A 23,355-nucleotide genomic window follows, 5' to 3' on the forward strand; every position below is an offset into this window, starting at 1 on the left:
ATCGTTTAAAATTTGGCTATTTTTGTACCAATCACGTCCAAATCTAAACTACGATTTTTTTCAGGATCTTTTATATTTGGTACACGAACTTAATAACCAAATAACAGTTTGAAAAAAATAAATGAAAAAATAGATCTTTTATATTTGCTACATGATCTTCAACCAAATAACAGTGTAAGAAAAATTACAGTACAAGAGGAGAAAAATAGAATGGAAAGGAAAAGAAAATTTGTAGAAGAAGGAAGATCAAGAGGGAGGACAAATCTAGAATATTTTTAAAAAATGGTCGTTTCATGAACTTTTTGATTTTGTTACACGGTCGTAAATATTTTGGTGTTTTGTTATATTTATAAAAATTTAACTTTTAGAATTTGACAACATACAACGGAAATAAAATGAAAGACAAACTAAAAAGAAAAAATCAAATCCTACCAAGGTTTACAATTTGGAGTTATACTCGCCCCATCGAAATTCAAATTCTAGGATTACCAAAATAAATTAATTAATGGGACCCTTCCAAAAATAGCAAAAAAAATTATAATAATAAGACATATGTAACTACATTTTCTAAATTGCAAAAGTATCAAATTTAAAACCGATAACTCTATGATTACCGTTTGATAGCCCTCCGATAGCCCTATGATTACCGTCTAATAATCATCTGATATCATTAATTTTATCTTATTCACAATATGCAAAAAATAGGCGTCATGAGCAGTTTTTTCCTAAATATTGGTTTTGTCATTTGATGCAATTTTTCTTAATTAATCAAGTATATCAAAACCGTACTTAATCTACTTATTCAAAAGAGTTGGATAATTTTAACGACCATTTTCAAAAACAACAAAATATTGCAACCATTTATAAAATATTGCAAAATACATCAAACACTCTCGAGTGCATTTAAGTCTTTTTACTATACTTTTGTAAATAATTTCTTTTCTTTTTTCATTTTCTTTTTCTATCTATAACAATTCTCCTAATTTTAATCTTTCTAATTCTATTATATATAACAAAGAATTAGAACTAATTCTATCTAACTAACCGGGTACGATAGCGTCTCAAATTAACATGAAAAACAAGCATAAGCATTAGTGAAAAGACTAAGCTAGAATCAACTAGGCAAAATAGTTACAACGACTAATCAACCTTGAATAGTCATAGAATAATATGCATGGAAAACATATAGGTTTACACCCTAATATCATGGTTTGTAAATTGTAAACAAATTTATTTAATAAACAAAGTGCTACTTATTTTCTAATAAATAAAATATGTTTACTATTTGCATAAATTCAAATTCAATAAACTAAGATTTGTTTCTTGTAACTTAAATAGTTGGTGGTTGACAAACATGTAGATCATGTATAAGAGACAACTTGATCTATAATACATGACTAAAGTAAAGAGAATTGAATTTCCATAGAAGCATGGGATTGTTGTTCAATATTGAAAATGTTTTTCATATATTAATAAAAATAAACACTATAACATACTTTTAGTGAGGATAAACATACATATTAGATTTAACTCAACATAAGCATGCTTTCTATGGAAGATAGAGAAAAGGAGAATTACAACGTACCCTTGTAGATTCCAGTCTTCTAGTTTTTCTCTCCTTTAGTCACAAACAAATTCGAAACATGTCACATACTCAAACTCCTTAATGAACAAACACCACCAAAGAGATCTTTTCCATTATTCTCTTGGATTCCAAAGACAGTGATCAAAAGAGTGATCTCTAATAAAACTTTCAAGAATAGAGAGTGAAGAAGATAATGTATGATGAAAAGTAGATCGTAGATTGTAAAAACTTAGACACTTGGTTGCTATTTTAGGTCTTGAAGTGCCTTTTTCACACTTTTTGAACTTTTTAAGTAGGTTATGAATTACAAATTAAACTTATGCATGCGCGTAAGCATTGTTAAGTCGTATTGACACTTTTTTTGTCTACTTTTTTTTATGTTGGTTTGGAACTTAGTTTGTTACATTTGCATATTTGGTTGTCATTTTGGATTTTGAAGTGCCTTTATGAGTTACAAACTTACACTTAAGCATTGTTAAATATCTTCGGATCGGAGCATTCACAATTGATGGTAGAAGTAAGAAGGTCATTATCAAAATAGTCGACACTACATTACGTTAATTTAGAAGTTGGTTAACGACACAATATATTATTCATTTTATGGATGAACCGCAACTCTTGGTAAATTCTTCATTTTATATACCCACATCATTGAAACACATCATTGATAGAAGTTTTTCAGATATCAAGACTATCTCTGGTATTCCAATAATAATATAATAAATTATGTTTGTTATTTTAATTGTGTTACATCAAATTTGTTTAGAAAGTGAGGAGTCAACAACAAGATCAAAGAAAGAGAAACAAGTATAATCATAATATGTCAAGAAAAGATTGTGTGAATCTTGCTTGAGGAGATGGTAATTAAGAATATTATAGTAATTTTATAAATATTTTTAAATTTAACTATTGTGTGTTTAATGATATGCAGAAAAAGGTTCCTTCAAACAAATAGGATTTTGGACGAGCTAATATGTGGAAAAAAGTTTGGACAAAAATATGGAGAATAGGTCAACGAAGATATCCAGCAAATAACAAATCAAATAGTAAGATTCTCAATGTTACATTTGCATCAACTCACATGTATATATTTTTTACATATTGTTAATCATATTTAACTCCTTTTAGAATGGGATTGTGAATGATAATACAGATTTACTCTCTAACAACATGAATCACGTAATGATGTTTTAACTCAAGCTTTGGGTACTCCAGAATATGGTAGACGAGTACGTGGTGTATTTGACATATGTAGTCTTGACATATGTACTCCAGAATATTTTTTACAAGCTTTGCCCATATTAATGAATTAATAATTTATTCATTAATCGAAAAACTCTAAGACTATTATATGTAGTCTTGAGCAGTATGTATTTGACATATGAGGAGGATCATGTTCAAAAAATAACCTAAATGTTTGTAGTATAGGGTTAAGGTTGGGTGCCTTATTCTGATAACACTATTGATATGATCCACTTTATAATAGTTACAAATGGTATTATCCAAACAGTTCATGTGGAGACATGTGAATTGGGGTATCTTTTACAAAAAGTTTGTATAAGACTGGACCGCAAAATATCTAAATCATCTTTGTAAATTCATTAACTGATGATAGTAATATTTCATAGGATGATCATGTGCGTCTCGATCTTAACCTTGAGTGATTTATAAACATTTGTCTGTGAGGTCAGTCCATTATATTTGCATGGGTGAGAGTGGTCGAGTTACTGACTCAATAAGCCTACCATTTTGGAGACTTGACTAAATAGGTTTGTTGCGAACATAACTTCACAAGATTAAATTCACTCATTCCTTCGCAGGGTAACTAGATGAAGAGTTTCCTTAAGTGTTGATTTCAAGTCTTGAACAAGGGGTCTCACTCTCTCATTAGCACGAGAGAAATTTTGTTTCTATAGTTTGGATCATTAAACAAATTGTTTGTTAGGTAAATGGGTGGTACTTATGAAAAAAAATGCAATTAAAACAAATTGTTCATTAAGAGAATTAGTGGTACGTGAGAAAAAGAGATAACTACAAGGATAAAATGTACATTTAACTTAGTTGTAATTACAAAAAACTGGTGAAGGATTGACTTGCTTATATTGATTATATCAATGCACACAACTTGTCCTACATTGCATAAAAGTTCAACTATGGATCTAAGTAGTTTGTCCTATAGTTAATGAATGAAGGTTAATTTAATTTTAAAAAATAGTTAATTAATCTTGGATCATTGGAGCTTATAATTTGTAGATCCATAAAGTCTTCTTGCTAGCTCACAACGAATGCACAAATCAATTAATGATTGAAAGATAAATTTGGGGTGTATTGAGAATTTAAGTGAAAATATCAATTGTACTAGGTACAATAAACTACATGATTTATCATAAAGTTTATTTGAATAAGATTCGAAATATAACTTTAGCTCGAGGTTTTCAAAAATAAAGAAAAACAAACAAACTATTTACATTCTATGACAAAAAATGACAAAAATCCACTACGCTTGATTTTTTTCATAAAGAGTAAATATTTTGTCTAATTTTTCATTTTTGACAATTCTTCCTCTTATTATTGCTGTTATTCTATCCTTTTTGAAATTCTCAAATGAATATTATTATTGTTAATATTATTAGGGGTTTTTTTAAAAATATATATAACAAACCAGCAAAATATTTACAATTGTATAGAACAATTTTAAAAACAAAAAAAAAAAAAACCCACATATACACAATGAAAAATACCAAAAGTACCCAAGTCAACATGCGATTAATCAGCCACACGCACGCATGTAATTCTTCTTCTAAATGATCATGATATCCGATCATGTAAGTAGTATCAACACCAGTCACACATGCACATGTAGTTATTCTTATAAACGATCATGATACACAATCGTATAAGAAATGATACACATGATCTTTCAAATATTGGTACATGATCTTATACCAATTCTAAACGATATTAGTATACGATCATGAATCAAGATCGCTTAGATATTGGTACACGATCGCATACCAAGATATAAATGATCAAGTACCAAATCTAAACAATATTGGTTCATGATCGTGTACCAAGATCTAAACGATTTTTGTTCAAGATCGTGTACCAAGATCTTTATATTTAGTACACAATCTTGAACCCAGATCGTTTAGATCTTAGTACACGGTCATTTAGATCTGGAGGAGGAAATATACGAAAGATAACAAAGATCGTTTACCAAGTGAAAATTTGAAGAAGTGAAAAAAGAAAGAAAGAAATATGAGAGATGACAAAAAAGAAAGAGAAAAATGAAGAAATCACGAAGAAGTGAAAATGTGAAAAAAGTAATCATAAAAATTCATGAAAATATCATAGAATATTATTTTTTTTACGCGAACAATAAATATTTAACTATTTTATTATTGTTATTGCATTCTTTCAACCATTAACATGACTCTAAGTATTGGAAGACAAGCAATCATTTAAATTGATCCAAACACTTTTCTACATCATACTCTATTTTGTATTTAGTATTTTGTTCCTAAAAGTAAACTAAAATAAATGTTTACGAGGCATGATTTCAGCCATCAATGAAAAAAGAATAAAAATGATAAATTATTTTTAAAACGACGATGGAACATCAATCACTAAAATTATAATAAAAGTACACTTCTTTTAATTTATTTTATTTGAAAACAAAAAAGTTGACTTTGCAAAGATCTAAATTATAAATTATAAAGAATAAAATCTATATGGTAATTAATGACTGAAAGGTATGATCTCATTATAGTGGCCCTTCACAAGGGCACAACCAATGTGGCCTTTTTAATTTATATCTTTCTTTTCTTATTTTATATATATATATTTGGTTTCTTCATAAGATACCATCATTTTGCATTTTAAATGTATTAAACTCATAAATTTATACTTTCAGCTTCCTAGCTCAGATTATATGTCATACTCTTATCCAAGTTGAGATTTGGGAATGATTTTGTTCAAATTTACTCTAACTTAAATAGGAATATACAGTGTTTGTATTGTATGCAGGTTATATGGGTCTCATAGACTATGAGTTTTTGCAAGACATGATTTGATAGATATGAATATGAATATGATCTAGAGAGGGATAGATTATATAATCTAGCTAAACATAGACAGGATTATGACTGGTACACTATATAATCTAGCTAATTATATAGATATATAATCTGTAGTTGAAACTATATTATACAAGAGAAATATATTTGAATGAGATTTGAGTATTAAATTCATATATGTGTCAGAGAGATATACAGTACATATAAATAGGTGATATTTAGGTGTTAATTAGCAAAAAGTAAGCTGAGAGAGTGAAAATAGTTGGAAAAGGGGCCGTTACTCTCCCTATATATATTAACCCTTTTGTGGTAAGTAAACTATACCCTCCATTCTCTTTTTATCTCTGAGATCTTTCTTCTCTAAAAATGAACATTCCCTTCCTCTATCAAAGGTGTCTTGGAGCCCACAAAATCCAATCCTTTATATTTATAAGATCAGCATAACAAAGAACCCCTTTCTGGTGTTGTGTCCTAGTTTGTTAAGATCCTTCAAGGATGAGTTCTCTTCTTCTTTTCTTCTTTAATTATTAGAAGCATGTTTAGGTTCTTTTAATGTTTATTTGTATAATGTATGATTAGTTCATTAATTTAGTATTGTTTATGAAAAACGACGCTTCCACAGGAATGCGATTCTCTTCCATAGGTTAATTAGCATATCATGTTGAAGTAATATAGAAGAACAACGTAATTACCTATAGAATCTTTAGAAATGCATGCTCATTTGTTGAAATTTTAAACTAGTCATAGTATAAATTTCTTACTCCTGTAAAGGTAATTTTGAAAGAGAGTTTAATAGGGAGAGAATTTAATCCATTCCCTTAGGACTGGCCACTTATACACTTCAAGAACACTTTGCTCCATCACCCTTTGACTTTACCAACAATCATCTCTTTAACTAATATAAACTTAGGCACTTGATATGAATCGTCTAAGTAATATTTTGTTTAATAATTATGTTTGTAATTTTAATATATGTTTTTCCATTTTTAATAATGATATGAATCCTCTTCCATTTTTCTGTCAAAAAAATTCTCAACAAACCCTCCACATATATCAAAGTTCTTTTATTTTATCTTCATTTTTTACAAAATAAAAAAAAAATCATTTTCAAATTTAGTAAAAAGCCCATAAATATCTTTTAAAATTTTGAAATGGAGAGGAAAGAAAGAAAAAAAAGTTGTACATTTTTTACATATAGGAACTAATTTATTAAGATTCAATTAAAAAGAACGTACTTTGTATTTCATATTTTTTAAATATGTATTCAGTAGTATTAAAAATTGAATTATAATTTAAATAATTGTATTCGAAATTTATTAGATACTATATATTCATTCATCATAAAACTACGTACTTACCCATAAATTTTATTAATTTGATTCATGTTTAAAAAGTTAAATTGTATTTTAAATGTTATTATTTTCGATTAATATAATTCTCCATTTTAAAACTCTCAGGTAAAAAGTTTAAATACAATAAAAATATTTCAAAATTTTTTATAGCTTGAATTAACGAAAATATCTGAAATAGTTTTTAGAAATAGAGATTCGATTGTCTATCTAACACATTTTGTTGAACTAGACGAATTTGACAAACCCTAAAACATAATCATTGTTAACGTAATTTATGTAAATTTGAGATAATTTGACATGATTGTAATATTATAGTTATTAGGATATTATTTTTCTTATCTTGCTCTTCTCTTGAGTATATTTATCATTGTATTACTCAAGTTTGTTGAATCTAAAAATATAAAACATAATACTTTTAAATTTGGTTGAATTAACTATATGTAGATGGATATTTAGTATTTGGACTTAAGTTAGAGTGAGATTGAAACAAAGAAAAGATATAAAGTTTGCATTCAAATGTAAGAATAAGGCCATATATAAAATGCTCCTTCCACATCACAATATAGCATACCATTTATTCATGCCATTTTGTTTACAAGTTGTTTTCAAAACAAAAAAGAAATTGTTAATAATAGATTTTTGCTTTTCAAAGTTTTACTTTCTTTTGTATTTGAAAGAAAGAATACATTAATCAACTAACCAAACTAGAACAAATGAACTTCTCACCAAGGAATATAGAGGAGAAAGAGCAAAAATAATGTTCCTAAACTGCATTTTTCGAAATGTCCGAAGAAGAGGCAAAACTAAGAAAGAATTCCAAGCATGAGCCACTGTCCAATTTGGCTAGCATGTATGCACTCAAATTACACAACCTAGGATATTTAGAAAAAGTCGTAGAGTCATGGACTTCAATTAAACAAACCACGTTATAAAGTACTTAATTTCACTAGATTCAAAAGAGCTTGAATAGTTTCAGAATAGTTGAATTCCACGATAACCGGGAGAAGAGACAAATTCAAAGACTTAATCTGACAAATATTAGAAGACGGGTTCAACTCAATAACACCGGCCATCTCCCACTATTTCACCCTCCATTTGTGATAAATTCTTTGAAAGCCTACACCAACGTAAGGCGATCCAGCAACACCACGAATAATCCAACCAACTTGATTTGTCACACCAAGATGCATTTGAAAGAGAAGAGGGGAGGTCGAAAGAAGCTTCCAAACAAGATCCTCGAGTTATAATTTTCACAAACGAAACTGATTACATCCCTTTATTTAATTAATCATAATTTTTAATAACAAAAATAAAATTTTGAAGAAAAAAAAAAAAAAAAAAGCAAATATAGGCACACACCACACACACCAAACCCCTTTACCTAATTTGTTGCTTCTATTTGTGCTGATGTTTCCTATTTTGGCTAAACAACTCAAAACTAACTTTAGTGTATGATAATTTGGTCACATAGCTTAAAGATTTTTGTGAAGTAATGGAACAATAAATTATATCAAACAATTTAGGACAAATATGAACAGCTCAATCAACATAAGAACATCAAATATATAGACTTAAAGAACTTAATAATAATAATATAACAAACTTGTGGGCTCTATATATTTTTATGACAAACATATAATATAACCTACAAAATTATAGTATAGGAATGTAATCTTTTGACCTATATAAAATTTAATAATATCTTGCTCAAAATTGATATGAGCTTCATATTAATGAATATCTACTCCTCCACTCTTTAATTCCTTCCACACAATTAATTATCAAAGGAGGCTTATTAATTAGCTCCCTATTTTATCCATTTACAACTAATTGAAAAAAAAAATTAGGGTAAATATATATAATTTTAATTTTATTAACGGTAAACAATAGTAAACATTAATAGAAGTTATATATAATTTTTATATTTTGTATAATTTTAGGATCTTATATTTTCAAAAGTTATATTTTAGTAAACTTTTATAAACTTAATATTTATAAATATTAAATTCTACTGTCTAGTGATCAAGTAATGATAGATACTAATAGACATTAATTAGTGTCTATCAGTAATAGAAAGTAATACATCAGTGTTTATTACTATTTATTGTTAATAGACATAATATTTTCTTACATTTAAAATATTTTAGTTTATTTTAGTATATTTAAAAATAACACATTTTCAAAATTAGAAAACTAGTTTAAAGCGGGTATTTTTAAATATTTTTAAAAGTTAAACATTTCATCTTACAACTCTACATTCAACCACAAACTTATTAACTTCAAACTTCATAACTTAAGTGAGCACTATAAACACCATTAATTATCATCTCAAAATTTGATGATTCAAACGTAGACCAAATTAGACAAAGAAAAATGAAATAAATAATTATAGTAATCTAAAAGGTAATTCCCATTTAATTATATTTGTTGTTTTCATGTGTTCTAAATTATGGAACAAATAATATTGAATGTGAATATTTTTGAAAATTATGTAAGATCCACTACATTAATCTTTACCGTTACAGTTATTGATACTATTTCTATTAGAGTATGAAAATTATTACTCTATCACATTGATTGCTACTTTTATCATTATCGTTACTAATTATAATATTAGCAATAATGAGAAGATTAGGAGTAAATGTGAGAAATTGGTAATTCTATATAAAGCTAACAAAAAAAAATTACGAATTAAAGTTACTTGAATATAAATAAAATTGATGTATGAATAGAATATGAATTTAGGAGCATTAAATTAGAGCAATGAGAAAAATTAGAAAGAAGTAGTGGCAAATTGGTAATATGAAGAGAAGATGAAGGTTAGTTATATAAGTCTCTCTCCAAAAGCAGAGGGGAGAGAGAGATCTGAGTTAGGGAGAGGAATCGCTTTGCGCTCCAAAACGTAGCAGTAATTGTTAACATAAATGGCGAAGAAGATCCGAACCATTGGATTCTCTCTCTCAGATCCAAATCGTTCGATTCATTCTCTCTTTCTCTCTCTCTCTGGTTCGTTTCCTTTACCTATGAGCTTCCAGAGCTCAACCCAATGGAGAGGAGAGAGATAGACACACAATCACACTGACCAAACCTCACACCACACCCACCACCCACCCTCCAATTTCCCCGATTTTCTTGCGGTCTGTTTTCTTCTCCTTTTCTCCTCCGATAATTTGGTTTTTTTCTTTGATTCATTGCTCAGCAACTCGATGCAAGATTCCCCAACTTTTTTCTCTCTCTTTTCTCTTGTTTTTTTTCTCTTGCTTTTTGGTTGGGGGTTTTTGAATCGAACTTGCTCTTGCTGCCAATTGTTGAGTTTTTAGTTGGTGGAGGGTTTTTTTTATTCTTGTATTTTTTTTAAAAAAAAATGAATTGCTTCTCGATGGAATTGAAGTGGGTATTGCTTTGTTCATCAAGTGAATGGGAGTTTCTTGCTTGGGATTTCGTTCTTTGGGGCTTTCAAGCTCTGTGTTTACTTTATTAATAAATGGGTTTTCATTCTGTTTATTGTTTCTTCTGCAGATTTGGGGTTTCTGATTGCTTCATTGTGTGGCAGAAGGCAGCAGAGTTTGAGATCAGGCTGTTTGTGTGGTGTCTGTCAGTTCAGTTAGCTGCTGAAAATGGTCGAGATTTGAGGACGACGAAGTTATGTGAGTTATCTGATTTGAGGCTCTTTCGGTTGTCTAGCTACTGACGGGTGATTCTCAGAGAATCTCTTGCTGGGAAATGCCTAATGTCTGCTGGTTTTTTAGTTAAGCCCTAGAAATTACTTCTGCATCTCGAGCTGGGAACTGAAGGAAAAATTCCTGTTCAGCTCGAGATCTGACTTTTGAGTTTCTCCCAAAAATGAGAGTAGTGGTGATTTAGGAATTAGCAATAGAGATATACAAGAGCCAAACATCAATGGATGATTTTTCAAAATACTCCCATAGTCCAGCTCATCTAGCAGTTGTTCGCCGAGATTATGCTTCTCTCAAGCGCATTGTTGCATCCCTGCCTCGGCTAGCCAAGGCTGGTGAGGTTAATACTGAAGAGGAATCTGTTGCAGCAGAGCTCCAAGCTGATGCTGTCTCTGCTGCTATTGATTGTCGTGACGTTCCTGGTCGGGAGACCCCTCTTCACCTTGCAGTACGACTTCGAGATCAGATTTCAGCTGAAATTTTGATGGGAGCTGGTGCTGATTGGAGCCTTCAGAACGAGCATGGTTGGAATGCTCTCCAGGAAGCAGTCTGTACAAGAGAGGAAGCAATAGCAATGATAATTGCTAGACATTACCAACCTCTAGCTTGGGCAAAATGGTGTCGAAGGCTTCCTCGAATTATTGCTTCTGCTGCCCGCATTCGTGATTTTTACATGGAGATAACTTTTCATTTTGAGAGCTCCGTTATTCCTTTTATTGGACGAATCGCCCCATCAGATACTTATCGCATTTGGAAGCGTGGTTCTAATCTTCGAGCGGATATGACGCTTGCTGGTTTTGATGGTTTTCGAATTCAGCGTTCTGATCAAACATTTCTCTTTCTAGGTGAGGGTTACAGTTCAGAGGATGGTAATGTGAAGTTATCTCCAGGTTCTTTGATTGTTCTTGCTCATAAGGAGAAGGAAATTACAAATGCTCTGGAAGGAGCTGGTGTTCAACCAACAGAAGCTGAAGTTGCCCATGAAGTGGCCCTTATGTCGCAGACAAATATGTACAGGCCAGGCATTGATGTTACTCAGGCAGAGCTTGTTCCCCATCTAAACTGGAGACGCCAGGAGAGGACTGAGATGGTTGGAAATTGGAAGGCAAAAATATATGATATGCTTCACGTGATGGTGAGTGTGAAGTCAAGGAGGGTTCCTGGAGCTATGACTGACGAGGAGCTATTTGCTGGAGATGATGAAGAAAGGTTGGTCAATGGTGGTGAAAATGACGAGTTTGATGATGTATTAACTGCAGAAGAGAAAATGCAATTGGATTCAGCCCTTCGAATGGGTAACTCTGAGGGTCTGGGTGAGGATGAAGAACATATCGCCTTTGAAAGCCAAGAAAATGGTTCAGTAGGCTCCTATGAAAATAGCGACCCAAATGGTGCTTCTAAGGAGAAGAAGAGTTGGTTTGGTTGGAACAAGAAAAGTGGCAAAGGAAGTAATGATGATCCTGATGATCCTAAAATTTTAAAGAAAGTTTCAAAATCAGCTCCAGAAGGTGCCAATCAAAAAGTAGTCGATCATCAAAAATCGGCATCAGAATTATCCACAGAAGATATGGGGGATACGAAGAAGGGAAAAGATAAAAGCAGTAAGAAGAAAAAGAAGAAAGGAATGACCAATGACTCTAAGCATGAAAGTGAGTATAAAAAGGGTTTGAGACCTGTCTTATGGTTGACACCAGATTTTCCTTTAAAAACAGATGAGCTTCTGCCTGTACTTGACATCCTAGCCAACAAGGTAAAAGCTATCAGGAGACTAAGGGAGCTTTTAACAACCAAACTGCCTCATGGCACTTTTCCAGTGAAGGTAACATATCCTAAGACTTTTGTGTTGCAGTTTCAATTACAAATCACATAATTTTTATCATTTGCCTCTATTGCTTAAATTTTCTATCATCCTTGTAATTAACCACTCAATGAGAATATATGCTCCTTCATCATTTACCCAGAGAAGTTCATTGGGTAAGAAAAAGCCAGGGCCTGTTTCTTTTAAGATATTTGTTTGGAATCCTGCAAAAACTATTGGCGTATCTTATTGAGAGATTAAAAGTTTTGGTCGAATAACTAAGTGGAAAGACCCCATTAAGTACAGAACTAACGTTGTCATATGGAACTCCAAAAAGTAAAAAGGTTCAGCTCTTGTGTGTACAACCAGCACTTACATGGAAAAAATGTTTGGTAACTAGGTCACCTTAACATATTGAGAGAATTGAAAGGATGCTAGTATCTATTAGACTACTACTTTCATTTTCACTGTTTTCTAGTGAATGCTATGGAGGTATTCGATTCTGCTGTGAAATATAGCAAGAAGAATGTACAGGAATCTATTTTTCAAAGTAGTTTCTTAAGTAACTAGGAGTGTTGGTTTCCATAAATTCTGAATAGGTGTAAAAAAATTTAAGAAGAAAAGAGAAGAAAACATGGGAGCAGTAATAAGGGTCTTGCTGAAAGATTTAAACACTGAACAGAACTAGTTTTAAACTCTTCCTCAGTAAATCTCTTAATAACCTCCCACTCCAAAGTTCAAACAACTCCATTTGATGCCCATTTAATTTTGGGTTTTTGATAATTAAGCTTATAAGCAATATTTTCCACCCATTGAAATTCTGTTATTCCCAAAAATAAAACTTTTTTTCTAAAAGCAAACAAAAAAAGTAGTTTTAGAAACTTCTTTTTGGTTTTATAACTTTGTTTAAGAATTCAAGGGTTTAGTTGGGAAAGATTAAAAATTTGGTACAAAGGTGGTTAGAAAACATAATTTTCAAAATAAAAAATAAAAAACCAAATTGTTCTCAAACAGAACCGAAGTTCTCTCGTTTTTTTTTGGTTTAAGCTGTAGATATCTTCTTGTACCACACTTCACATCTAGTTCTCTTGAAATAAGCTTTTCCTTTTATTTTAGTCACAATGCTTAAGACAACATTTCAGATGCTTGGTGGGGTGACCGAGAAATTATGGATTGGATGGTATTAGGAGGAAGTTTAGTGGTAGTGGCTGAGTGGGTCACATGTTTTGTGCCTCTTTGATGGATGCCAATATCAACGAGTTGTGTAATTTGTTCCCTTGTTTAATTGAATGGTTGGAATGTGACCGTTGACTTGCTGCTTGTGAATGCTAGTCAAGTCACCCACCCCTTACCCTCTTTGTGAAGTGTTTATGTTTGGTATGACCTCCTTGAAAATGTTACCGTTTATTCTTTAAATCTGTTCTCTCGTCTTCACACCTCGTTCCAATTTTGTGATTTTGTCGGATGTTTGTGTAGGGACTCTTCTTTCAATTTTTTAAAAGATTTATTCTAGCTTAGGGGAAACGTGGTACTTTCTATATAGGAGGATAAGCTGTACTACCACGTCTTTTGAGGTCATGGTGTTGGTCTCCATATTTAGGAATAGGATATTAACATTGGACAAATTTTCTGATGAATGGTTGTGACTAGTGAGGTCAGAAATTGTTCCTGTATTTCATGTTATTGATTTTCCGATGTCAACAGTTGCGATCTCCACCTATTTAGGATATTACCTCTAGTTGGCATCCCCAAGAAAAGGTTTATAAAATGAGTGAAACCTCATGAATTGTATATGCCCAATCATCTCTCATCTTCCCCTTCCTGTTTTTCCCTTCATAATTCATATCAATAAAATTGGTTTCGTATTAAATAATAATAATTATGAAGCAATATGTTTCATTCTGCAGGTTGCCATTCCTATTGTCCCAACTATTCGAGTACTTGTTACTTTCACAAAATTTGAGGAGCTTCATCCGGTTGAAGAATTTGCAACCCCACTGTCAAGTCCAGCTCATTTCCAGGATGCCAAGTCCAAGGAATCAGAGGGATCCTCATCATGGATTTCATGGATGAGAGGAAGTCGAGGTGGGCAATCCAGTGACAGCGACAGCAATCGGTATAAAGATGAAGTTGACCCATTTCATATACCGTCCGAATACACATGGGTTGATGCAAATGAGAAGAAACGCCGCATAAAAGCAAAGAAAGCAAAGAACAAAAAGCATAAGAAACAAGCTGCTAAAGGAGGAAATGGAGGACTACAAATGAGTGAGGAAGTGGAAGAGTAAATTTTTTATAGGTGATTTTCTGCAGCCATGCCACTTTGAGATCCTTCTGCAACAGATAGAGGAGGTAAGCTTATCTCCTTATTTGAATTTGACCTTTTTTCTATTTTTCACATTGAAAGATCATGAGCATAGAGGATGAGGATCCATGGGTTATTTGTTTGGTGGGAAAGCCTTGTTGATTAATCAGCGTCCTATCTGTAGTAATTTTCATATTGAATTTACATATTTGGAGAGAAGCAGTCTCTTCTTCTTTTGTAGCTTATTTCCAATTTGATTTTCAATTAGATTGGTTGTGCAAGTCAAAAATTAGACCCCAATCTTTGTACCAGATCACCAATTATAAATTTTAAGTTTTCGTTGTTGTGTAAAAACTAAGACTCCTAAAGAGAAGCTGTTCTTGACCCTTGACATGAATATTTTTAACAACTACAAATGCATAAATGATAAATGATAAATCTTATTTTCATTCAACCCCAATTTCTTAGTAAAATTGATTTAAAGTAAATTATTGTGACAAGGGCAGTGCAATAATAATGGTAAATTTAGCATCCTTGGCAGTTTTTCCTTTTAGATTTGTGAGCCTAGTGCTGTTGCGCAACTGTTTTTTTTCCTTGGATTCCTTTGATTAATTATGAGGGCAGAATAGGTTGCGTTCAGTGAATTTCTTCCAAAATAAACCTTGATAACCGAACCATTCAAGCAAATTTTCGGATTTGGAGAATAGAGAAGTAGAACAGAGTTTTATTTATTGTCAACCTCACTGTACATGTACGATATATACACCACAAAATCTCATTACTCTCAACCCTATCTCTTCACCTTCCAAAAGAAGGCCAAAAGAACGGAGACAGGAAAAGAATTCCTATTTACATATCATACGTGTCTATTTATTGACTAAAGAGCTGATATTCCTTCACCAAAACCGATCCTTGTTTACGCTCAAGTATCCAGCCATTACTTTGCCCCCTGTATTTCTCATTCCATCTATAAGAAAGCACCATGTTGAACCCAATGCTCCAATGAAAAAATCAGCTTCAGTTGCCATCAAGAAGTTGACAAGGGGGTAGTTTGTACTGGTTATTCTACCAAGCTGTGCTTCGTAGGTGGCCATCGTAAGGTTTCCTACTTGCCGCTTCACATTTGTGTAGTAAAATTTCCAGGATGGGTAACTTACGGTTTTATCAATCACTTCCTGGGATATATTATAGATTTCACATGGTGAGAAATGAGCTTATAGATGATTAATCCTTAAGCATTTCAGGTAGGGGTAGAACTCACCTGCATTTCTGTTGAAAGCCAAATGTTATCAAGATTTGGAAACCGTCTTCTAATGCGCTTAGCAAGGGCCATGTATTCTGCAAATTCAACGACCTTCATTTCACAAGCTTTATCTCCCATTCTTACATGCATGCTTAATAGTGGCCTAGGTATCCATGCTTTGTGATTCGACCATACAAAGTCTTCTATATCGTGTTTTGATGTTGTTGAATCTTTCTGAAATAAAGATTGCCCAAAATTAGAATCACCATCAACCCGTCTAGTCTAGTAAGGAAGATGCAGCTACAGACTTGCGTAACCTGTTTCTATCATTGTAATACTGCGTTTAATCTTATTGTGAAAAGTTATAATAGTAAGCTTAACTTCATTTTATTTAAGATCATTTGATATTTGAGCAAGAATATAGATTCTATTGTTGTATTTCATTAGAACATTTGACTTCTAAATCTAGCAACCAGAAATTTCTGTTCCATCCAATGAGTACCAAAATAGTAAATCTAATTTCAACATACCTTTGGCCATTTTCCATCGAGACTTTTGAGAGCCATTTCTGCAGCTTCCTTCCCAAATGCGGCATGGCGAGCAGCATTCATTAAGCCGCACGTATATTCTGTCTTAAATCTCATTAAGTAGCGGACTGCCTGAGAATCAGATTTGTAGTATCAATATTCTGATGTATCCAAGTTGGATACTTGGCTCTTTAGGAAGTTAGAGATAGAAGTGTATGAAAACATGAAATGTTTGTTAGAAGTTCGTTAACGTGTGAATAAGGCTAGGATGGTTGGTCTGGTCAAGGCAGATTTTGGAGATTAGTAATCCGAGAGAAAGCTCACTTCGGATGCAATTATCAATGCATATGGTTTAGAAACCCAGTGGGTATACGCGAGGGTTAAAAGTAGTATATTTGTATTTTTTAAGGTGTAGGGTTGGGGGATCTCAGGCAAACTTACGAGAATCCACTTGAAAGGCTATCTATAGTCACTATATTTTCTCTTTGCTAATGCTGTACAATTTCAGTTCTAGTTTCTTACTTTCCAGTTTCCTATTTAGCCCAAAATCTTCCTCCAATTTGATAAGGTCTTTATGTTCCTCAAGTTTTTTAGCATGTAGCGATGTTCACCATTACATTCAGACACAATCTTTCAGTAAGCCAACATAGTGGAAGGGATTATCATAATAGTGCATCAGTGTTTCGAGATTATCTCCTGGATTGAAAGAAGAAACAGTGTTTGAAATTTGCCAATTTATGGAATGCTTAATATCTTAAGTTTAAATGGTATCTGTCTTAATTCTTTCCTTTATTTAAGTAGTTTTTTCATCACCAAATAACCGAGGCCTACACTTTTTCTAATCCAATAGTAGATGTTTTGTCAGTAATACCTCTATTCTTTTTTCTATTAGCTTTTGTTTGGCAAACTGCCATGAGCTTTCAATAATATTTTTAATACTGTCCGAGACAAATTTATGATTTACTAGAAAAAAAAATTCTAACTAGTTATAAGATCAGATAAGTCGTACATACAGACTGAACCTTTGAGATCGCTCTCATTATCCTATTCTTACCTTTTTTTTTTCCTTTGAACGACCAATTCAAGTCCAAAACCACTGAATTCTCAGGATGTGTTTAGTTTCTGGTGTGTGCAAGTGTGTGTTATGTGAGAAAAAATAAGTCTGGGAGGTAAACCATCAATTATCTTGAGCTTAAAAGATTACCTGTGCCCTCCACCACCTTCTATCCATTTTGCGATGTTTAGAAAGTAAACTTCCATTTACTTCTGTTGTAGGTTGCAAATAACTCCAAGGGTTTCCCCACGTCCTGCATTAATAAGCAATGAGTTTACCCTTCAACATATAGAGCAATTGAATTACACTGTTAATATCAAAGAGAATCAACCATTATTCTTTCCTTTTAAAAAACAATGAAGATTGTTAAACTTACAAAAATTGTTAAACGAGTATTTTACACATTAAATAGCCTTAAATTCTTGTTATTACTATTCACACATTTATATATGGTATATTCTGGTTGACAAAGGTTGCATTTCAGCAACATTCATATGTTATGTTGTAAATTTTGATGAACCATAATATCTATATTTTCCAATCTTTAACAAATAGATCTCAGGTATTCTATTCACTGTGCAATTCACCTAGGAATTCGACCAGTCCAGATTTCCTTGGTGCTGTAATTTTCCTTTGCTGTTATGATTCCACTCTTCCATGCTTCATTGTTACCCAAAAGTTCAAATGCACGGTCCCGGCATTCTTGTGATGTTTCGGGTAAGAAATAACATGACCAACTGGACCGGGACGAACCTATAAATAAACCAAGATTAAAAGCATTCAAAAAGTGAACATGCTAGCAGTGAAGTGTATGCTTCAAAATATAGTTCTTAACTGGCTTTCTTAAACAAGTCCTTTCCCAAGCTTCATATCCAGAAGAAAAGAGAGACAATGAGATGGCAAATTGTACATGCAGTTGCGTAATTCATCACTTAGTCATGTATATCAATTTTCTAATATGTGTACCTTGACATCCATCATGGTCTGCTCGATTATAATAATTTGTAACAAGAACCCTCTTCTCATTGATCGCTATAGCAAGAAGTCCACACATTCCTGCTATCTGAGCTCCAATACCGAATCCAGGTAACCGCTCCCAATCAGCTACAAGAAACCGAACATTTGAATCACTACAGTTCAATGGATGCTGATGGATCCATAGATCCCGCTGCACTTTTCTAGTCAAGGGGTAATTTTCTTCATCTGATCCTGAAACCTGGAAGCTATTGTATTGTTATCAATTTGATTATAAATTTCCCATTCATTGATTTCATGTGATTAACACTACGGGAACATGTTTAAAGTAATCAATAATGCGAGGCCAACATGTTTTATAACCTACCACATCAAGTAGGAACTAAACAAAACAAAGAGTTATTAGAAGCAACACGACAATGTCTACAAGATTGATTTCAAAAATTAATTTTTGAAAAAAAGAACACAACTGAGAAATCAACCAGAAAAAATTATGCAGAAACTTCAACATATCGGCATTTATTTAACATCATTATTCAATAATTCAAGGTCGTAATAAATGACAATACATAACAAAGGTTAAGAAATTTTATAAACATACCCAGGGAGGGAAGGAACCTCCAAACATTTCTTGGCGCCGAAGGTAGCTTGATTCCTCAGTCATAGCAGTCGGGTGCGTGTCTAAAATCCCTTTCCAACTTGTCCAAGGAGGGAATCCATCGGTCTGCAACCTCTCATCGAAACGCTTATTTGTTTCTGCTTTCAACTTGCAATTTTCCAAATGAGGTGCATTTGGTATAGTGGCTTTGTCCAATCCAAGATCCCGCAAAAATGCATTTCTACTGCTGATTGGTTCAGTCATCAAAGAACTCCAAGCTGAATATAGTAAGGACGTTTTCTCGTCATCGTTATTTACCTTAATTCTCTGAAAATCCCTCAGTTCCTCTATCTCCTTTGGTCTAAAGTTACAGTCTGACAGATTTCACATTATGTTGGGTCAGAAAAAGGAGTCTAAAATTGAGATTAGTCAATGATGAACGACAAATAATTCACTACTTGGAAGCAATTTCAAATAGCTGAAAAGATTTTCCTTATTCTTTGATGAAAGGTTAGCTATTATACAGTTCCTTAAAGATGACTTCTCATTGAAATTGCTTAATTGATTAAATTATCTTTAAATATTAAAATTAAAAAATCATATGAATTGCCAACTAAATAAAAAAATAGAAAAGGGAACAAATAGCTTCTTCATGAAGATTGTAAACAGGAGAACTTTGAAGAATTTACTAACCATGAAACAACTGCCCTATTGAAGTCAAAATGCATTAGGGTAAAGTAGAAGTTATTCCAACTTAAAGTATCTTATCCTATACTTTTTAATCATTCTTATACAGCTTTATACTAATGAATTTTTCCACAATCCAAACAAAAGCTAGAAAACAAGCTTTCAGAATAACCAATTTTTTCTCTTATTCTACGGCCAACTTTTATATTTCCTTTTTTCATCAAACTTATACACATTCATCTATCTTATAATCTAATAGTTTGACCCTACAACATTAAGTATTATAAAACTCAAAAAGAAATTTAATATCATAATTAGGTACTAAGTTCTTCTTTAAGCTAACTTCTGTTTTTCACCAATATTAATGCCAGCTCAACTAGTTTTATAAGAAAATAGTCTAGTTTGTATTAGAACTCTCTGAATTTTCACAAAATGGTGGCCATCTTTGGCTAACTCTCAAATGTTTTCAATCCAAATTGTATTTACCACGTTCTTAAAAGAGCTTGATATTCTACCTCAATCCACTCACTTTCAGAAATTTCTTCATAACAAACAATCAAACAGAGCATTATCAGAAGATGATATTTCCAAGGAAGAGAAGATGATAATAAAAACTTACTAATATTTTCAGAAGTGGAGTTACATAACGAAGCAGGCTGTGAATTGGGTGAGAAAGAACTCCAACCAAATCCCAAAGGGCTACCGAGTGAAGTAAAAGCACCAAGAAACAGAGAAGCGATGCAAACTCCACAGAGAAAACCCACAACACAAATTTGACAAGGAAATGAACTCCCTAATTGTAAAGCTTTTTGTGAAACAATTCTTTCCAGAGATTTCTGATTTTGTGCCTCCATCTTCTCTCTTAACAACTCCCAAAAAGAAAACTACAAAACCACTCAACTCAAAGCTTCTTCTTCTTCTTCTTCTTCTTCTTCTTCTAAGATTTCATTTCCAAACCCCCAACAACCCTTTTTTCCAATCACATGATGCACAAGCCCAACTCCTCCTTTTCTTCTCTCTTGTGTGAGAGATTAATATCAGTCTCAACCATCCGTTTTTCACTTTAGAAGCTCCCAAAAAATCAGTGGTTCACCTTCATATCTCACTTCCCTAAAAATCAAATAGGAAAATCCAAAAAGAAAGAAGAAAATCACGACACAAGTTATTACAACCAAAAAAATCTGAATAACCAATGCAGAAAAATAGCAAAGAATGTCCAGAGTATACAGAATAAACCCCAAAAACATAACAAAAACAGCAAAAGTAAACTTCGAATTTGGGGTTAAGCTTCTTTCTATTGAACTATCAAAAAAAGGCGAAGGAAACGAAAGTAGACGCACAGGAAACAAGAGAAAGAAAAGAATCTTCAAAAGCTGATAATCACAGACTGCAAAAAAAACAGAGATGGGTTTGTCTGTTTGGGTCATTCGAAAGCCTTTTATGGATTCCCAAAAGGGAAGAAAAGGGTATCAGAAATGAAAAATAAGATAATCAACACATTGTATGAAGAAATAATAAAGAAATTTCAAGTGGGGTTTGTAACAAATACCCAGATGAAGAAATGAAATCACTGAACCAAAACGGAGAGAGAAAGTAGTGGAAATGTGGCGTCTCAAGAGGAAACAAATAGACAGATAATCCCCCTGCACTCTCAGCTATTCTGCTCCGCCATTTCGGTTGTGCTTTAGTTTATTTATTGCTTCAAAAAAATAATGAACAGTTTCTTTATTCTTTTACAAGTGTCTCTTCCTCCAATATTCCAATATTTGAAAATTTAGGGTTAAAAGGTAAGTTTGGTTCCATTTATAAGAATACATCAAATTAGAGAGACTATTTATCAAACTTTATCTAATCATATCAACTAAATTATAACTTTTATGACTTTCTTCAAACTATCAAAAAAAATAATCAATAAAGTGGCCATGCAGTAATCACCAGATAATTTAAAAAATAATAGATTTTACAAAATATTTATCACATATAGTATCTAAAATTTTACTTAAATATTTTAATTTATTTTGTTATTTAAAAATGTTGAAACGTATTAGAAAAGTAAATATATGAGAAGATTTATATCCTTACCTTTCAATTTTTATTTGACAATTTTTTATAATATTATTTTGGATTCCACCAAAAAAATTATCAAAATAAACAAAATATTTACACCATTTTTGTTTTTAGTAATTTTATTCCATAAAATATAAATATATCGTCAATTTTTTCTACCTTTTAGAAAAGAAACTCTTTCTGTTTTATAAATTTTAACAGCACTTGTAATTTATACAAATCAAATACATCTATAAACAAGGGTATATAATATATTAAAAAATCAAATAATTTTATATCTCCAATTTTAAATTAAAAATTTTATCAATTATCGTTGAGCTAAACTTATTTTACAGAGACTACAAGGAATCATTAAACGTTACTATTACAAAAATATGAAAGAAAAAAAAGGGGTTGATATTGTGGTATATATACATGTCTATCTATAAAAATGATTGAAGAGAGGATGGTTTGTAGTGAATGGTGGAGCAGTTGAAAGTGATCTCAAGTCCCCACTTCTATTGTCTTTTTTTTACATCCTCTTACTCTCTACTCATATTTTCTATCATCAACTTTCTTTCTTCTTCTTTTTTTAATTCTTTTGGCTACAAATGGTTGTTTGAAAAATATAGAACCTGTTCTTGGAGTACAAAAATGCCTAAAAAGAATCAATTGTTGTAGATATATCACTTAAATATAATTCTCTTATATGCATATAGATTTACTTTTTGTTTTTGTTTATATGAGGATGGGTTAGCTATATCAAGTTTATTGAAGCCAAATTTAGTATTTGTATTAATAAGAAAAACAAGAGAATTTAGAAGATATTAAGTAGAATTTAAGTTTAGGATATGTATATTGGTTTCAATATTAATCATTTTTGGGGAAAAAGTTCATCTATATATGTATTTGGGTTGTATGTTTATCATCAACTTAAACCAAATTTCCATTCTGTATTATCCTGTCCCTAATTAAAATCGAATAAATTGGTGCTGAAAGTTTTAGTTTTAATAAAGTATATGGTATTGATTATACTTTTTTTTTTTCTAATGTATTGTTAATAAGTATTCAGATGAGTTGGGTTGATATGATATACAACTCGATGTTCGTGCTACCAACATGAGATGACAACCAAGAACGATAAATACCATCTTTAGCGATCAACTTCAACAATGATCGCATATGGCGGCCAACACCAACAATCGTTTTGAGCAACTAACTCCAGTCACCAACTTTGTTGTTCATCTCCAATGACCAACTAAAAACCTAATGTATTACAAAAAGAAAAGAAAAAAACTTGACTTGCAAAAATGCTTTAAATACAAAATTGAAATCATTAATTTACAATGTTTAATGATCGACTTGTACAGTGATTTGATATCAATAAGTTATCTAAGGATGATTAAGGTCATCCTTATAGGCCTACTTGTCA

General features: G+C 31.8%; 2 protein-coding genes across 5 annotated transcripts; one reads left to right on the forward strand and one right to left on the reverse strand.

The window, feature by feature from the left end:
* Nucleotides 1–7,925: 7,925 nt before the first annotated feature.
* On the reverse strand, nt 7,926–21,615 carry LOC101206485. Of its 4 annotated transcripts, none has more exons than XM_031881407.1 (9): nt 21,427–21,615; nt 20,497–20,987; nt 19,194–19,564; nt 18,584–18,833; nt 18,205–18,370; nt 17,768–17,870; nt 16,567–16,695; nt 16,055–16,270; nt 7,926–8,233 (listed from the first exon to the last, which is right to left on the reverse strand). In XM_031881407.1, the coding sequence occupies exons 2-9, from the start codon at nt 20,729–20,731 to the stop codon at nt 8,093–8,095; spliced, it is 1,611 nt and encodes a 536-aa protein (XP_031737267.1). In that variant the 5' UTR covers nt 20,732–20,987; nt 21,427–21,615; the 3' UTR covers nt 7,926–8,092. The 4 variants fall into 4 exon arrangements, with proteins under 4 accessions (XP_031737267.1, XP_011649010.1, XP_031737266.1 ...); XM_011650708.2 differs by lacking the exon at nt 7,926–8,233 and adding an exon at nt 15,486–15,968 and having other exon boundaries at nt 21,427–21,598; XM_031881406.1 differs by lacking the exons at nt 7,926–8,233; nt 21,427–21,615 and adding exons at nt 15,506–15,968; nt 21,218–21,373.
* LOC101206728 lies at nt 9,918–15,231 on the forward strand. Its single transcript, XM_004152770.3, has 3 exons — nt 9,918–10,150; nt 10,533–12,509; nt 14,396–15,231. The coding sequence occupies exons 2-3, from the start codon at nt 10,914–10,916 to the stop codon at nt 14,774–14,776; spliced, it is 1,977 nt and encodes a 658-aa protein (XP_004152818.1). The 5' UTR covers nt 9,918–10,150; nt 10,533–10,913; the 3' UTR covers nt 14,777–15,231.
* Nucleotides 21,616–23,355: the final 1,740 nt, after the last annotated feature.

This window comes from Cucumis sativus, chromosome 2 (genome assembly GCF_000004075.3).
Source record: "Cucumis sativus cultivar 9930 chromosome 2, Cucumber_9930_V3, whole genome shotgun sequence".
Lineage (NCBI taxonomy): Eukaryota > Viridiplantae > Streptophyta > Magnoliopsida > Cucurbitales > Cucurbitaceae > Cucumis > Cucumis sativus.

Bases quoted from the DNA above. Each gene is read 5' to 3' on its own strand.
- LOC101206728 (XM_004152770.3), top strand. From the start codon at position 10,914: ATGGATGATTTTTCAAAATACTCCCATAGTCCAGCTCATCTAGCAGTT. The intron at 12,510-14,395 runs GTAACATATCCT...TTCATTCTGCAG, and splicing joins ATGGCACTTTTCCAGTGAAG to GTTGCCATTCCTATTGTCCC.
- LOC101206485 (XM_011650708.2), bottom strand. From the start codon at position 20,731: ATGGAGGCACAAAATCAGAAATCTCTGGAAAGAATTGTTTCACAAAAA. The intron at 18,371-18,583 runs GTACACATATTA...GTTTATTTATAG, and splicing joins AGACCATGATGGATGTCAAG to GTTCGTCCCGGTCCAGTTGG. The intron at 15,969-16,054 runs GTGAGTTCTACC...AATATATCCCAG, and splicing joins GGCTTTCAACAGAAATGCAG to GAAGTGATTGATAAAACCGT.